Source organism: Humulus lupulus, chromosome 2 (assembly GCF_963169125.1).
Source record: "Humulus lupulus chromosome 2, drHumLupu1.1, whole genome shotgun sequence".
NCBI lineage: Eukaryota > Viridiplantae > Streptophyta > Magnoliopsida > Rosales > Cannabaceae > Humulus > Humulus lupulus.
The window spans coordinates 12,152,715-12,169,215 of NC_084794.1; the positions used below are offsets into that span (position 1 = coordinate 12,152,715).

General features: G+C 33.9%; 4 protein-coding genes across 5 annotated transcripts; 3 read left to right on the forward strand and 1 right to left on the reverse strand.

Annotated features, from left to right (window-relative positions):
- Positions 1-1,290: 1,290 nt before the first annotated feature.
- On the forward strand, positions 1,291-7,884 carry LOC133817290 (uncharacterized). 2 transcript variants are annotated; one of them, XM_062249764.1, is made up of 9 exons: positions 1,291-1,667; positions 2,201-2,244; positions 3,181-3,295; positions 3,407-3,515; positions 4,156-5,064; positions 5,152-5,407; positions 6,064-6,222; positions 6,645-7,061; positions 7,253-7,884. In XM_062249764.1, exons 1-9 carry the CDS (start codon positions 1,493-1,495, stop codon positions 7,550-7,552), a joined length of 2,484 nt encoding a protein of 827 aa, XP_062105748.1. In that variant the 5' UTR covers positions 1,291-1,492; the 3' UTR covers positions 7,553-7,884. The 2 variants fall into 2 exon arrangements, with proteins under 2 accessions (XP_062105748.1, XP_062105749.1); XM_062249765.1 differs by having other exon boundaries at positions 3,410-3,515.
- Positions 7,885-8,070: 186 nt separating this feature from the next.
- LOC133817292 (AT-hook motif nuclear-localized protein 16) lies at positions 8,071-9,387 on the forward strand. Its single transcript, XM_062249766.1, has one exon. The coding sequence runs from the start codon at positions 8,328-8,330 to the stop codon at positions 9,129-9,131; it is 804 nt and encodes a 267-aa protein (XP_062105750.1). The 5' UTR covers positions 8,071-8,327; the 3' UTR covers positions 9,132-9,387.
- A 62-nt stretch (positions 9,388-9,449) lies between these two features.
- Positions 9,450-11,123, reverse strand: LOC133813916 (pentatricopeptide repeat-containing protein At2g42920, chloroplastic). Its single transcript, XM_062246946.1, has one exon. It carries the CDS (start codon positions 11,121-11,123, stop codon positions 9,561-9,563), a length of 1,563 nt encoding a protein of 520 aa, XP_062102930.1. The 3' UTR covers positions 9,450-9,560.
- Positions 11,124-14,334: 3,211 nt separating this feature from the next.
- LOC133815837 (uncharacterized) lies at positions 14,335-16,157 on the forward strand. The gene is made up of 2 exons (XM_062248626.1): positions 14,335-15,095; positions 15,458-16,157. The coding sequence occupies exons 1-2, from the start codon at positions 14,715-14,717 to the stop codon at positions 15,686-15,688; spliced, it is 612 nt and encodes a 203-aa protein (XP_062104610.1). The 5' UTR covers positions 14,335-14,714; the 3' UTR covers positions 15,689-16,157.
- The last annotated feature ends 344 nt before the right edge of the window (positions 16,158-16,501 follow it).

Consider the following 16,501-nt stretch of genomic DNA (forward strand, 5'->3'; position numbering starts at 1 on the left):
ATATGGAAAATAATACACCAAGAGAGATGATCAAAAACCAACGACCTAAGGATGATTATATACCCTCTAGAATCCCTTTAGGTCGTGAAAAACAAATCAGAAACCAATCAGCCAATAAATGGAAAATCTTCCCAAACAGGAAAGTCAGAATCTGTTCAAACAGACTGTCAATCCGTTCAAACAGATTCATTGAACCTAGACGGTTTTTAAACCCAGTTTCCTTAAATAAATAAGGAAACAATATATACATTATCTCTGCAACGTGTACACGATTTCTGGACAACCAAATCAGATCAAGAAATAAAAATAAATAACAATAATTTCCATATAAACAAATTTCAAGAAAATATATTCTTTTATAAGAAATTATATATTTATTTTATTAACATATATAGAATAATCTGATTAGAAAATATTTCACAACAAATACATGAAACTACCAATTTCAAAAATACCACACAATATATTTCAAAAATATATTGCATAATTAATTTTGTCAATTTTATCATGCCTGTAAAATTTTTTACACTTTCCATTCATTATGGTTCTTTGTTAGGTGATTGCTAAAATATAACACTTTAACTCTCTATCTGATATTTCTGATGCTGTCAACAAGTTTTGCCATAATTTTTTATTATCTTTTTGTTTTTTAAAATTTAATCTATAATGCAATGCTTGCTGATTTATAAATATTTTTAATAAATATAAATTACTTTTAAAATTCATCCAAATATTACTAAAAAAAAATAATTTTTAGTCAATTTCGAAGGCATGTCAAACAAAATATTTTTTATTCCCATCTTCACTTTTTTTTTTATACCCACTTTTCTTTCTACTTTTCCAATGTTCTTTTATTTTTACCTTTTTCTCCTTTGTACTAAACCTAGCTAATTGACTATCCCCGTCTAAGCTCTAAAAAGAATTATAACTAAACGAGACCCACTCACTCAACTCAAAGTCTCAACCCAAAAAAGACCACGCACGATTATTATCCTAATCTCACGGTGAATCTCGCATCCACGATCGAGCCACACCAAACCGTCGATTAACGACTTGTGATCCTTCTGTACACGTGGCACTCGATTAAGCTAGCTGTGGTGGAATTACATGACTGGCGGTAAGATTAGCAGGCATCTATGACTTTACGATTACTAAATGAGTAATAAAATTCGAAAAAATAATTGCTCAAAAAAAAAAACGAAAAAAGAATTATAATTATATTTAAGTAATTAAAAAAAGATCTGGAGAGAGAGAAAAGGGATTATTATAATTGAATATTGTATTATAAATATATATATAGAGAGAGAGAGAAAGAGAGAGAACGCACAGCATAGAACGAAAGGGTTTTTGTGGTGTTTGGTTGATCGGGAAATTTTGTGTGAGAGCCGCAAAGGAGTGTAGAGTGTTTTTCAAGAGCGAGAAAGTGAGGGAGATTTTTTTCTTTCTTTGAATTTGAGAAAAGGAAAGAAGAGAACTAGTAAGAGAGACTGGTATGGGTAGTGAGAGCAAGAACGGAACCGGCTTAGGGGAGTTGTCGCCGGCCACGAGGAAGATGATACAGAATCTTAAGGAGATTGTCAGTAACTGTCCCGAAACAGAGATCTACGCCGTTCTTCGAGAATGTAATATGGACCCAGATGACGCCGTTCATCGCCTACTTTCTCAAGGTTTCTTTATTATCTTTGCTTTCTCTTTCACGCTTATCTTTTTAGGGTTTCCTAGGTGCAGGTAGAGTACTAGGTCTTTTATTTTCCCTTATCTGTGTTTGGTTGAACGGAAAAAGTGGGAGAAGATAAGAGAAAATATTGAATGTGGTGGGATTTTTTTCTACACTAATTATATTTTAAATAATGTTATACTTTAAGGTGAGGGTTTTTTTTTACACAATAAAGATCATTTTTTTTTTGGGGACTGTATGAGATTTTTGTTTGTTCTCTATAATTGAATATGTTTTTTGAGGCTATAACCAAAGGTCGGCAAGGGGATATATTGATATGTTCTTAGACTTTATTTTTCTTATTCATTCATTTTTTTTTATATATTTGCTGTTGCTACTGATATGGGTTTTGTATGTTGTTTAAAAAATTCCCCATACTCTGCGTTAAAACAATGTATTTAGGAGTTTTGAAGATTTTATGTTTTAGTAATTATTGAAGTTTTAATTTTATTTTCAATTGAATTAGTAACTTCAATTGTGTAGATACTTTTCACGAAGTGAAGAGCAAACGTGAAAGAAGAAAAGAGGTACAATATGAAAACACGTGTAGTTAGTTTTATTTCCTTCCCCTTTCGTTTCTTTTTCTTTTCTTTATTTTTTCTTATTCTTTATCATGTTTGGACTTAACAAGTGATACAAAGATTTTTCTTTGGGAAGTATTCCGAGTTGTGGCTGAATTAGATTGATAATTAGACGGATGCTTTAGTTATGAAGAATTAGGATTCATCATCTCTAACTAGATTTCAAAAGAAATTGTTTCAAGTGCTCTACGTGCATTTTGTATTTGTTTACTTTCCAGTGTGCTACTAGATAGTAGTTAGATTGAGATGATTAATATGGTCCTCTCTAATCTTTGTTACCGCTTGGAAATTTATTTTTAAATCACTGCGTTTCATAATTTGATATTTATATAAATTTGTAGTAATATATATATGTATATATATATATAATACCAAACTAATTTTATTACAATGAAAGATTATAGCTTAATAGAGTTTTGGCTACAATCTTTTTCTCAATCAACCAAATTAGTAACAAGTCATGCCATTAAATAAAAGGAGGAAGGAGATAATCATAAAGATGATACTAAATTAATACAAAAAGTTTAATGCCTGCCAAGAAGCTCTAACCATGGTTGAGAAGCTAGAAATATATTGGCTTCAACAAGAAAGTGTTGGTACCCGGAAGTTCAAAATTTTGAGAACAATTTTAAAGAATATATTGTCTCAGATAATTTTAGATAAATATGAGGCAAATTTTATTCTTATTTACCCAAATTAGGACCAGACTTTTTTTTTTCTCCATGATTACATAGAAGTTATTTTGTTATAGAGTACTGCTTTGTGATTACATAGAATTATTCTAATATATAGTATTATTTTAAGGAGAAACATTTTACCGCGTGTAATATATATATATATATATATACTGATTCTGTTTTTCTCTCTATAAAATATTTTTAGATGAAGGAGACACAGGAGTTAAGGCCACGATTTACATATAGTGGTTCTACTCGTGGAGCTAGAAGTGCTAGCGAACGTAATGGATGGAGTGGATCATCTCAAGCCAATTATGAGGGTATCTTTAACCAATTGTTCAATATCACTGTTTTGCATATTCATGCTTCATGGCTGATTCTATCTCACCTTATATAATTTTTAATTTTCTTTGTGGAATTCTATTTGTTAGAAGGTAATGTTGCACACAAAGGAGATAATGTGTTAGTTGCTCCGTCGTCATCTTATTTGACTGCTCATGTGAAAGGAGAAACTTTAAACCATCAACCTTCATTTTACAGGTTGGTTGCAATGTTCTGTAATGAAATTTTTGTCTATGGTTCCTTTGTGCTTTTTCATAGCTATTGCAGGATAGTAGAGTGAGATTTAAAATTGATGTGTTAAATGCTTCATTTATTTGGTTGCCTTACATGCTGAAGTTATTATGTGTACTGAGCAATATCTGTTAAGAAAGTGACAGAGATTTTTTTTTAATTGCGGCCCAAGTGTAGAAATATGGTGGTAGAAAGGGCAAAGGAGGGGGTCCTTCCTTCATTTTGTGTGTTTTCATTTTAGCAATAGCACAATGTACTGATCAATTATTTATGGACTCACTGGGGAAGTGTCAAGTATGGATAAGTAAAATGGAAAACACCATATTGCTATGAGTATGCACATGGTTTTATTTAAGGTAAATCCTTTACTGCTAAGATATTAACATTGAGGAATAAAACCGTCTCTTCATAATTTTTCACTTAAACACTGAATGCTAATTGTTTGCTTTTCAAGACTGTGGCACTAGATTCTATATTGTACTAAAGTATATATTTTTCATTATTTGTTTTAAGCACCCGCACACCTTAATATATGTAATACGTTTATTTGATTGCTCACAATTGGCAAAGTTTCTATGTTTGAGTAATTTTTTAATATCTGCTGCAGTGATTCTTTATATACTGATAGTAGAGGACAGTCAATAGGAACAGGTGATGGCATCTTCCACACTTTGGAACCCTCTCCTGCACAACAGGTTGTATGGTCAGGGACAAGTGCTGGACATCTTTCTATGGCTGATATTGTGAGGCTGGGTAGACCCTCCTCTAAGCATTCACATATCTCATCTGAGACGACATCTTACACACGGCAGGATGTAGTTACAACAAACTTAGATCATTACCATGAAAAACCCTCCCAAGCATCAATAACTACCCAAGCAGAATTGCACCGTGATTTGCATCCTCAAAATGCTTTGAATGCAACAGGAATGATCAACAAGTCAGACACTACTGTTGGCCATAATGCTTTTCTAGAAGAGCAGTCGACAGCTTCTAGTTTGTTAGCAAACTTCGATGCATCTGCTGTCCCAGATTCTGATAAGTATGTTAGTCAATCCAACTTATACGGTAATGAATCTGAACTATCTAGGAACAGTGGCTTAGAAAACATCCTAGCATCTGAGGAACGTGATGCTGATCAAATTCCTAATTCAGATGACATTGTGTCTTCTAATGCTTCCAGTAGACAGAAAAATGTTACGTCTTCTGTTGGAGTTTCTCATTCTGATTTGACGGAAACAGGAAGTGGTTCAAATTCATCTGATGCTTTGGCTGATAATGATGTTGCGAAGTTTCAACACCTAAGTTTAGGAAAGGAGGACTCAGAAAATAATTTAATCCTTCCCAGTCATTTGCAAGCATTTACAGCTGATTGCTCACATTTGAGTTTTGGTACATATAAATCGGGAAAAAGTTCTGCATCAATTGGGTTATTACCATCTAATGAGCTAAATGGTGATCTGCAAGAAGCCTCGACAATGTTAGGTGATTTTCCCGCTGGTCACTTGGAGACAAGGTATGAGGGATTTTACTTGGTTTTAATATATTTTTCTTCATCGTCATGTCTTCGATTTGTTTATTTGTTTTTTTTTTTGTGACACAGGAATATAGAATATAATAATGGTGATGACTCAATTGGATCCTTGTATAATACGCATAGAGAAATTGCGGATGCTAGAAATTATGATTTACAGTCAGAGCTGATGAAGCAGGATGTCAATGTAGCAACTCCTGCAAATGAAACTGAATTCATCAACCCTTCTTTGCATGATTACAATGCCGTTGAACGATCAGCTCCTGAGTTGTCATATGCAAGGACAGAGCCAAACGTTAGAAATATTTCAGTCCAGAATGAAAGAGTATGCTGCTAATTATAAATGATAGTATTCTATACAATTTGCATTTGCTAATCATTAATGGCTGATCTTGTTGGTTCATCTTATTGAGAAGTGGTTGTTCTTGCTTGTTTACCATTTTACCATTTTTAGATGATACCTAACCAATGAAAAACAATACGTGGACAAGTAAAATCTACAAGATTGAATACATTTAACCAATGAAAAACAATACGTGGACAAGTAAAACCTACAAGATTGAATACATTTAACAAAACAATTGGAGTTAAAGATCTCTTGTCGTTGACTGGATTTGATATGCACAGCTGTTTCTTGATCTGTATCTTGAGTGCATTGTGCACTTTTCTCCTTTTAATGAGTTAATGATTCATTTTTTTTCACCCATATACTATCAGTATCAAAGTTAATCTTGTTTACATCACTGATGTAGGTGAATGTATTTTATATATGTTATGACATCAGTGTCTGGAGCTGTTATTTGATATACTCAAGTGGCTTTTTCTTGTTCCTTTTAACTCACTAGATTTTTAATATTTTTATTTTTAATAGTATATATGTTCTAATATTTTTATTTTTAATATTTTTCTTGTTTTTATATATGTTCTATCTTGAAACCTTTATTGGTTTTTTTAAATATATATTTTTAATTTTTAATGCAGACAATGTCAAAAAACACACTAGTTAACCTAGTGCAACATTTTCAATCATTACAAGCTCCTAATAATCTTCAAGGGCAGTTCCATGTGACACAATCTTTACCTTCCAGGCACAGCAATGTAGACCCATCCATAAGCAATCCAAACATCCCCTTTTCAGAGGTGAGCTAGGAATCGTCTTTTGTGATTGACTACGATGTGATTTATCCAATTTAATGTTCAAGCAGTGATTACCAAATTTGTACCCATATTAGTTGGTAACCCATATAGAACAGTATCTATAGCTTGTAATTGGCAAAAACTTTTATTATTCTTAACCAATGCTCTAGTTTCAGTTTCTCAATTTTGCTTTTATTTCATTTTTTAGGTTGGTAAGGATTAAGATGTTATATGACCACATATCTATACGTATTTGTTATTTTTTTTGACTTCCAACAAGATGTAAATTTTATTTCATTATGTCTTAATTATGATTTTGATTTTGCATTTTGTGTGGTGGTCTCACTCATAATAAATGTGATGTCTTTCTATGCAAGTTTATTAAGTGATCTTTTGGGTTAAATTATTATATGTTGATATAACAGCATAGGAATCCACTGGGCACCACCATTTCTTCATCAGTGCCATCTTCTGTACTCCCTCAGCAACGGGTGGCAAATTACCTTCCTGTGGAACAACCATCCAACAACATAGTGGGCTATTCTGGCTTACCTCAGAGTTATTCACATTTGCCGTCAGCTTTCCCGCCTGCATATGGAGGTGGTGATGAGTTCCAGCAATCCCTGGCTGATATGAAGTACAGCCTTCCAGATTATGGAACTTCAGCGAACAGATATCCTGGGGGTACTCCTACTGGCTATGGAACTTATGGAGTGTCTAACAATGATCCTGGACGTTATATGCACTCTTCATCTGCATCTCCTATGATTGCTAATGGTAGCTATGGTGATGTCTATAACCCACGATTCAAGGATGGAAATCAATTTACTCCACTTCAACAGGTACATAGTAAATGCATTGTCTTTTTCATCTCTGTGGGGCTTTTTGGTTTCTCATGTTTATTGAAATGGCATGCACTGTCAGATGATTTGCTTGTTTCTTATTATCATTTGCCTTGAATGGAACCTTATATATTTGATGACCTTTTACTGCCACTATTATTTTATGTGAATTTATATCCTGTAATTACCAGAGTACCAGCCCTTCTACATTGAATTACGGACCTGGTTCAAGAATGCCATCAGCTGTTCAAGAAGGTGCTTACTACAGCTCACTAGGACAGAACCAGCAATATGCTGGATTTCGACATGTCCAGCAGCAGCAGCCCTCACAGCAATACGGATCTTTAGAATACTCTGACCTCTATCGTTCGCAAACAGGAATGACCCGTGAACATCAGCAGCGTAACTTTGGCGGTTTGACCAATGGTGCTTTGGATCTTTCGTCTCAGCAATTGAACCAATTGCAGCAATTTTGGCAACAAAACCACTGAGTTTCTTAATGTTATTTAATTGCTGTCTTTTTTCATGGGGATTTTTGAGCGAGTTTGGGGTTTAACTAAGTGTTCAATACAGTACTGATCTTGTGATGGTTTTTTGTGTCTAGCTCTGTCCAATTGTACATAATCGGAAGAGTTATTCAAGCACTGGCTGCCCCGTTGTATCTTACGAAACTTCACATTGGGGCATGATTTTTGAATTTAGAGCTAGCTTTCTATTTCAAATTTCCCCAATGAAGAAAGCTTTGTGATAGAACAGTTTTCTAACTTAAGTGGGTTTCTTCTATATAGATATTTTGAAGTCATATATGACCATTTTCTAGTAATATGATTTGTCGTTTTTAGTACTATCTTTGCATCCATTTTTATGGTTTTATCACCAAATCGGGACATGGTTCCTCAGATAAAACAAACGATGGCTGGTGTAGGTAGCTTCAAGACTTAAAAAACTTTAAATGTGTACTTTGTGTATCATTTATCTCGTGTAGAATATATATTAGATTTTGGGTTATCTGTTAGGAAAGACAATTGACATGGAAAATTCAGTTGAAAGGTAGGCTGTGAGAGTAACACGGTAAATTATATTAAACAATTGGGTTTGGTAGTACTTAACCATCTCCTAATTCCGAATCATTCGTTCAGGTTCTTGTGATAAAATTATTGGCACAAATGCAAGTATTTATACGCTTGTCCTGAACACAGTTCTCACTGTATCTTTCTGGTAAATTTTCCTAAAAAGGACAAAGTTGTGTTCCTTTCGAGTGTATAAATGGCAGGTGGTGTAGATCAAGCTGTCCCTTCTGTTGTGTCTAAAACTGCCATTGACAGGAGCCAAGAACCGGACAAAACTAACCACCACAAACCTGGTATTGAGGCATTGCTGATGGCCCAGAAAATACCAAAGGCAGTTACACCGGTTTCTTCTGCTGCCGACAGGGAGTCCATTAGACGGCCTCGAGGCAGACCTGCAGGCTCCAAAAACAAACCCAAACCGCCCATCATCGTCACCCGTGACAGCGCAAATGCGCTTCGGGCACATGCCATGGAAGTGAGCTCCGGTTGTGATGTGAGTGAGAGCTTAGCCAACTTTGCCAGGAGGAAGCAGCGAGGCATTTGCATACTCAGCGGAAGTGGATGTGTAACTAATGTCACGCTTCGGCAACCAGCCTCATCTGGTGCCATCGTAACCCTTCATGGCAGGTTTGAGATTCTCTCGTTGCTGGGTTCAATCCTGCCTCCTCCGGCCCCACCTGGGATAACAGGCCTGACAATCTACTTGGCCGGGGCTCAGGGCCAGGTTGTAGGTGGAGGTGTTGTTGGCTCGCTCATTGCCTCAGGCCCTGTCGTGATCATGGCTGCATCGTTCATGAACGCCACGTTTGATCGCTTACCGTTGGATGAGGATGAAGTAGCTGCAGCTCTGCAGAATCAGCACTATCAAAATGGTCGTCATCATCCCTTGGATGTCTCGGATCTATATGGGATGCCTCAGAACTTGCTCACCAATGGTAATATGCCTCCTGAGGTCTTCTCCTGGGCTTCATGCCGAACCATGTCAAAGACTCAAGTTTGATTTGGAGAATTTCACCATGTCTCATTACTGATGGTGTTTTTATTCTGCGTCGCTCTGTTATCTGTCCAGCAAATATATAAAGCTTTCTGAGTAGACTTTTAGCTTCACTTATTAGATAATACCTGTTATACTACCACTTGCATTTGTTTTCAATATCTCTTTTTTTTTGTGTGTGGCTATAAAAATATCTCCTGTATCATTGTATTAACCAAGTGTGAATCAAAAGATTTAATATTCCTTCTTAATACTTTGGACACCTTTAGTCGGCTAACTGATGAAATATATATTATAATTTAGGACGAAACTATATACAATTCCTTTATATTAACAAGAAGTGGGTCGTTTAGTTTTGTGAATCCTAAATTACAATTTACAAACAAGGAGTTTATCAACTCCTCTTTTTTAACTGTCATGGAATATCAATTCTTACTAATTCAAGAGTGAGTAAATCTCTTTCGCTCTAGGATGTGTCCTTCCAAAAGCTACAAATTCGTGAACTTCTCCATCCACTTCAATCAGACTACACCCTGGTTCTTTTTCTACCCTCTTCTCCTTCATGGAGAGCCTTTGCTCAATTGCCTCCTCAAATTGATTTGAACCAGCATAAAGGTTCGACATTAGGACATAAGCAGAACTCTCACAGGGATCCAATTCAATCACTCGCTCTGCCGCTCGTTGCGCCATCTCAATGTTTCCATGCTTCCTGCAAGCTGAGAGCAATGACCCCCAAATAATGGCATCTGCTTTTATTGGCATACTTAAGATTACTTTTTCTGCTTCTTCAACAAATCCAGCTTGGCCTAACACATCAACCATGCAACTATAGTGTCTTATTGATGGTTCAATCTTATATTTCTCAATCATTAGAGAGAATAAGTCCGTAGCTTTATCAACCATGCCAGAGTGACTACAAGCCATGAGGACAGCAAGAAAACTCACACCATCCGGTTCAAGATTAGAGGACTCAAATTTTGAGAACAATTCAATTGCTTCTTCCTCCCAACCATTCAAGGCCAGACCCATAATCATGGAGTTCCAACAAGATAATCCCAGTTTAGGAGCTGTCTCAAACACATGAAGAGCTTCACTAATACTCCCACATTTACAATACATGACTATAATTGCTGTGACAACTATTACATTCAATTCAATTTCGTTTTTTCTTATGTAATCATGAATCCACTTCCCTTGCCTGATTGCTCCTAAGCGACCAGAGGCGTTTAACAAGCTTACCATAGTATACTCACTAGGCTTTATTCTCTCCTGCTGCATTTTTCCAAAAAGCTCTAAAGCCTCGAAGAATCTCTCATTCCTAACATACCCGGTAATCATAGTATTCCAAGAAATGGGATTTCTTAATGGCATTCTATCAAACAGCCTTACAGCCTCATCAACTTCTCCACATTTAGAAAGACCCATAATCATAGAATTCCAAGAAACAACATCTAACTCAGAACTTTCATCAAACAGTTTTCTTGCTTCCCTCAAAAATCCACAATCGGCATACATATGTATAATGGTGTTCCGTACATACCTATCACTTCCAAGACCCAATTTTACTACTCTCCCATGAAGCTGGGCCCCAACAGAAGCCTGCCCAAGTCGAGTATAGGCCTTAAAAACTGAAGGGTAAGTCAATGTTTGAGGATCAAATGGGGAGCTGACCAACATGTCAATGAAGAGAGAGATTGCCATTTGAGGAGTTGAGCTTTGAGCGAAGCCTCTGATGATTGTGTTCCAAATGAAAGGATTTGGGTCTTGGATGTGCTTGAAAACCATTAAAGCGTAGCTCATGTTTCCGGCCGGGGAGGCGCAGAAGGCCAAGACGCGGCTGGCGGCGACTTTATCTTTGACCAACCCGGTTTTGATGAGCGGTGCATGAATCTTTTGGAGGTCGGACATGGTGGCGCAGCGTTTTTCTAGGATGGAGAGGTAAGGTTGGTCTGAGATGAATTGGGTAATGGAAGTTGATGCTGATGATAAGGAAGCCATATTGGTCGTGGTTGTTGTTTTTCTTCTTTTTATTTTGACTGTTGTGAGTATAATCGGCCTCTGTGACAGACCTTTCAATTTTAAATTATTTGGTATTAAGTGGATATGCTTATTCTCAAACCCGAGAAAATGTTATTAGAATTCCATTTTTTTTTTGTTTTATCAGGAGTAATGCTAGACATTTAAATTGTGTTACACTGTTTACACGTAATAAGGCTCCATTTTTAAAAACACATATTAGAATATGTTATTTGTAAATTTTTTTCAACTGTTCATTGTAGTTATAATATATATCCTCTAAATTTTTAAAAAATTATTAATAATTTATTGTGTTAAAAATAAGTTTGTATTTTTTTTAACAAGTATGATAAACTGTATATCAAGAAATATAAAAGAATCTTTTTTCGGCACTATAATTTATTTGAAATCTTTTAAAAAATTTGCAGGAAAGATATTATAACTACAACGAACAACTCTATGAAAAAACACTCCCACATGTATTTTTTGAGATGGAGGTTCACTAAGAAGCTAAAACAAGAATTTGGCCATAATGCCCCTCAATACTTAATGTGTATTTAATTTTAACTATATATATTTTTAAATTAACTACATCATTTTTAATGACATTAAATATACATAATTGTGTGTAAAAAATGTTTGTGTTTTCCAATCATTACTTTCAAATTTTTAAGTTACATTCGGGAACAAATACACTACAATGTCTTGCTAATTTTTTTAACAAATTAATATATGGAAAATTTGCATATATCACTAAAAGTTAAGAAAATTTTATATTTTTACAATTTTTTGGAGTTTTTTTTTTTTTATTTTTACTGTTCAAACATTTTTTTTCTTCAGTTATACTACTTCTTCCCTTCGCCGGAGAAGAAGCCATTTGTTGGGAGAGGCGATGGGTCTAGGCTTGCGTAGAAGGTTGTTAGGCTCAGATGTTGGTGGAATTGCGCCTGCAAGGGGTCGAACGACGACAAAATCGTACCAGTTACCATGAGAATGGGTTTAGCCAGCAAAAGCTTGGAGAAATCAAAAATTGTTGCAAGTGCGTTTCAGGTTGAAGTGAAGATCAAGACTTGGAATATGACTTAGCTTACAGGCTAATTACATGAAGCCACGTTGTACTAAGGTCAAACATATCACATGTTCTACTGTTTTCACAGTCCAACATATGGTTGCGTGCCATTTTCTAAGACATAGTGAGGTGGTAATAACACCATTTTAAAAAAAAGGTAATGACACCATTTAAAAAAAAAGGATTTATATATAATGAATATGTTTATTTATTAATTTATATTTATATAGGTCATAAATAAGTTATGTGATTTTCTCAACTTATATATACATATTATCAACTTTTTTGTTTGTTTTAGTTTTTAGTTTTTAGTATATTGTATATTAATTTAATTTATGTTTTTTTTAAGTATACATATAATTTTAGTTTATATTTAATATATATTGGATTGTTTTTATATTATTTTTTTAGTTGTTTAGATTTATATATAATTGTTTTCAGATTGTTTTTAGTTTGTTATATTTATGTATATCTGTTGTCACATTACATTTTAGTAGTTGTTTTAAGTTTATATATATATATATAGTTGTTCTGTTGTTGTGTTAATGTCTAATTGTTATTTAGTTGTTTCAGATATATTTTGATTTTGTATAAAAAAAAATATGTTAGTATATGCAATGGGTTGATGTCTAGTTATTGTCCGATTGTTGTTTTGAAGTTGTTTTTAAATGTGTTAGTATTTAGTGAGTTAATGTTTAATTGTTGTCAAATTATTATTTTTTAGTTGTTTGATTGATACTGTATTTTTTAAAATATAAAACTGAAAATAGTATTTTAAAAAAAAAAATCAGAGACCGTAAAAAATAAAAAAACAAAAAAAATATATTTTTGAAAAAACCTCTTAATATATTTGCATATTGTATTTTGCCAATAAAATTAAGTGAAGCGTGAACTTCTAGGTTTGTACTTAATTAATTACTATGTAAATGGTTTATACGGTCATTGTATTTTTAGTTAATTTCACCAAAGACTTTGTTTTAAAGAATATATTAATACGTATTTTGTCAAATGTTAAAATAATGAGATTCTGAACATAAATTTAGTGAAAATATTTTCAAATCCAACCCTTGATGCTAGTGGCAGACCCATAAATTTTGTTCACTCAGTGCGAAAATTTAAAAAAATTTAAAGGATATAAATGTCAAAATTTACATGAAAATGACTAAATTGTAAAAAACATATTAATTTTTTTTAAAAGAAAATTCAGTGTGGGCATCAGCCCACCCTAGGCTCCATGTGGGTCCGTCAATGCTCGACACTCATCACAGATACGTACATTTTTCAAATCAATGAGCCTGTAAATAAAACTTAACTTCAAAAATATTTTGACAAGAATTTAGATTCAAAAATTTATTTTTAACCATTTAACAAAATAAATGATCAAAAAATATATTTTTTAAAATATAAGTGTACTAAGCCAAAATATAAGAAGCAAAAATAGTATAAACCCTTATTTAAACAATTATATTTTATAAATTTTAATTATATTATATAAAACATTTTCTTTTATATGTATTACCTTTTATATGGTTTTTCTCACTAAGATTAATTAATCATTTAACAATTTTAAATTCACAATTCTTGAACATTAAGCATTCAAAGTTGAAAATTTAATAACTATGGTTAAATTATAATTAGATTTCCGGATTTTATTGGATCAATTTAGAAATACACTGTAGATTGAATTAGATTTAATATCTGAAATCCGTATTTAGCACAAATATGATGAAATACATCACAAAAAAATCTACTAAGCATTATTCTTAGTCAAATTTATTATTTTCTTTAATCTATAGAACCTTCAAGCAGTACATACATAACACACATGTTAAAAACTTTTCATTTAAAGTATATATTAAAGAAATAATATATAATTGAAAAAATTATGGATTTTAGTTCGATCTATTACCTATTAAAAGCCATCACTAGCGACTCTCAGATCATATTTTCTAGAGCTATGTAAAATATTTCATCGGAAAAAGGAAAATGTCAGAGAGAAAACTTTGTTAAAATACTGTCACATCTTAGAATTGACCAAAGAAAAAGAAAGTTGATTTATTAACATTACTTAATCAATGAGTTTAATTCCAAAAGGCTAAGAATCTATTTGTCTAAAGAGAAGAAAAGAAAAGAAAGAACAGGGGCATGGAATTTTACTAGCTACCATAACTGAAAGCATGAAAGGCAACTACCATCTACCACTCCACCACCACCCCATGAAAATGGCCAAACAAAACTTGTAACACCATGCATTAATGTGGTTGGTAACTCTTCTCTTTCTTCTCTTCACCAGCTCAAATGAGACACTTTCGTCCTTGCAACAAGTAATAACATTTCTTTCTTTCTTTCTTTCTTTCTGAGCTGAAATGGACACTCAGAAAGCAGACATTGCACCTTTTCAGATACTTTCTAACTACCCTTTTCAATTGTTAACCAAGCAATCTCTAACAACAACAACAAAAGCAACAAATTAGTGAGATATTGTGCATGTTTAATTATATATTATGATTCCTAATCTTCTATTACCTTTGTTACTTTGCCTACGAGCCTTTTTGTTTTTGTTTTGTTTTTGCATAATGGGAAGTGACAAACGACATTATGATATTACCATGTCGAGGAGGACTAGAAGGCCATTCCAGGTGAGAGATGAGAAGGGAATCTCTCCAAAGAGCGAAGGAGAAGAGAGTGATCGAAAGAGCTTGAAGCAACTCATCGATGGGGACGAAAAAGCGCAGGCGTTTTCGAGCGATGAACCCAGCAGAGTCAAGAGTTCTCTTGGAGAACACTTGGTCGTGGAAGGAGAAGGAGAAGGAGAAGGACAGAAGCTGCAACTGCAGATAGTTGGAGTGCAGCACCAGAAAGAGGGTATGAAGCTGAAGAAAATGGTGAGTCATTATGCTAAAGTTCTAGGCCATTTGATCAAGAAAAATAAGGACTCTTCTAAGAAAAAGCCAACTCTCATGTTAAAATTCTAAGATTTTGATATTTCTCACACACACATATATATATATACATATAAATATATATATGATACATGTATGAATGTACTTGAGCTTTGAGCTGGGAGCTTTTTTTTTTTCCAGATGAATGCCATATATGCTTTTTTTTTTCACCATTGTTTATGGAAGGCTGTGATGTGCGTATATATGTAAAAATATCTGTATGCTATATCCAATGATCTATAACGAATTTTGTGCAATAATTTTTTCTAATATTTTTGGTGATTGAAATGACCAACTATGAACAGAGCTCACTTGTAAGTGCTTTACGAAAAAAGAAGCATTTTCAAGAACCCTTTTTTACCACTTGGGAGAACTTTACCATCAGCAATTTGGTTGTGAAATCTGATTTTCGAACAAAGGTAGATAGATCACTTTATGGAAAGTTTTCGCTCAAAGCTGAGCCCCTAAAACAGCTATCTCTGTCTCTCTCTTCATTGACATGTTGGTCAGTTCACCTTTTGATCCTCAAACATTGACTCACCCTTCAGTTTTTAAGGACTATACTCGACTTGGGCAGGCTTATGTTGGGGCCCAGCTTTGTGGGAAAGTGGAAAAATTTGGGGATTAGAAGTGATCTGTTTTGAATGTATATGCCAATTGTGGGTTTAGGAGTGAAGCAAGAAAAGTGTTTGATGAAAGTTCTGAGTTAGATGTTGTATTTTGGAATTCTATAATCATGGGTTTTTTCTAAATGTGAAGAAATTTATGAAGTTATTAGGGTATTTGATAGGATGCCATCCAAAAATCTCATTTATTTTGGATTACTTTATTAGTGGGCATGTTAGCAATGGGAGGTTCTTTTAGCCTAGTGACTAGTGAGTTTTCTATGGAAAACTTGTTAAATACTTCCCGTTTCTTAAAAGCAATCAGGCAAGGGAAGTGGATTCATCATTACTTTATCAGGCAAATGAATTTGAATTGAATGTATTAGTTCTTTTTAGCTTTTACTACCATTGACGAGTCAGACTTAATAATAGATAAAGAAACACAAAAGTTTATAGCAAATCGAAAATCTTCCCTAATAGAAAGCAGTTCACTATTAAGTACCACACCAGGACGATCAATCCATCAATACCAATAATGTCAAGTTCTCCAGCAATAATGACATCAACATTATGCTTAATAGAGCCAAAGCTAGGGCCACACTAACCCACTAGAGGGGAAGGTGTTGGGGCAGAAGTGAGGTGTTCAATCTGACATTTTACATTTTGGAACTCATAAAATATCTCAGTGCTCATTATGCAATACATAGTTCCTTGCTCGAAAAAATAAAATAAAAAAGATGCCGT

Bases quoted from the DNA above. Each gene is read 5' to 3' on its own strand.
- LOC133817290 (XM_062249764.1), top strand. From the start codon at position 1,493: ATGGGTAGTGAGAGCAAGAACGGAACCGGCTTAGGGGAGTTGTCGCCG. The intron at 2,245-3,180 runs GTACAATATGAA...AAATATTTTTAG, and splicing joins AACGTGAAAGAAGAAAAGAG to ATGAAGGAGACACAGGAGTT. The intron at 6,223-6,644 runs GTGAGCTAGGAA...TTGATATAACAG, and splicing joins CAAACATCCCCTTTTCAGAG to CATAGGAATCCACTGGGCAC.
- LOC133813916 (XM_062246946.1), bottom strand. From the start codon at position 11,123: ATGGCTTCCTTATCATCAGCATCAACTTCCATTACCCAATTCATCTCA.
- LOC133817292 (XM_062249766.1), top strand. From the start codon at position 8,328: ATGGCAGGTGGTGTAGATCAAGCTGTCCCTTCTGTTGTGTCTAAAACT.
- LOC133815837 (XM_062248626.1), top strand. From the start codon at position 14,715: ATGATTCCTAATCTTCTATTACCTTTGTTACTTTGCCTACGAGCCTTT. The intron at 15,096-15,457 runs GTGAGTCATTAT...AACTATGAACAG, and splicing joins GTATGAAGCTGAAGAAAATG to AGCTCACTTGTAAGTGCTTT.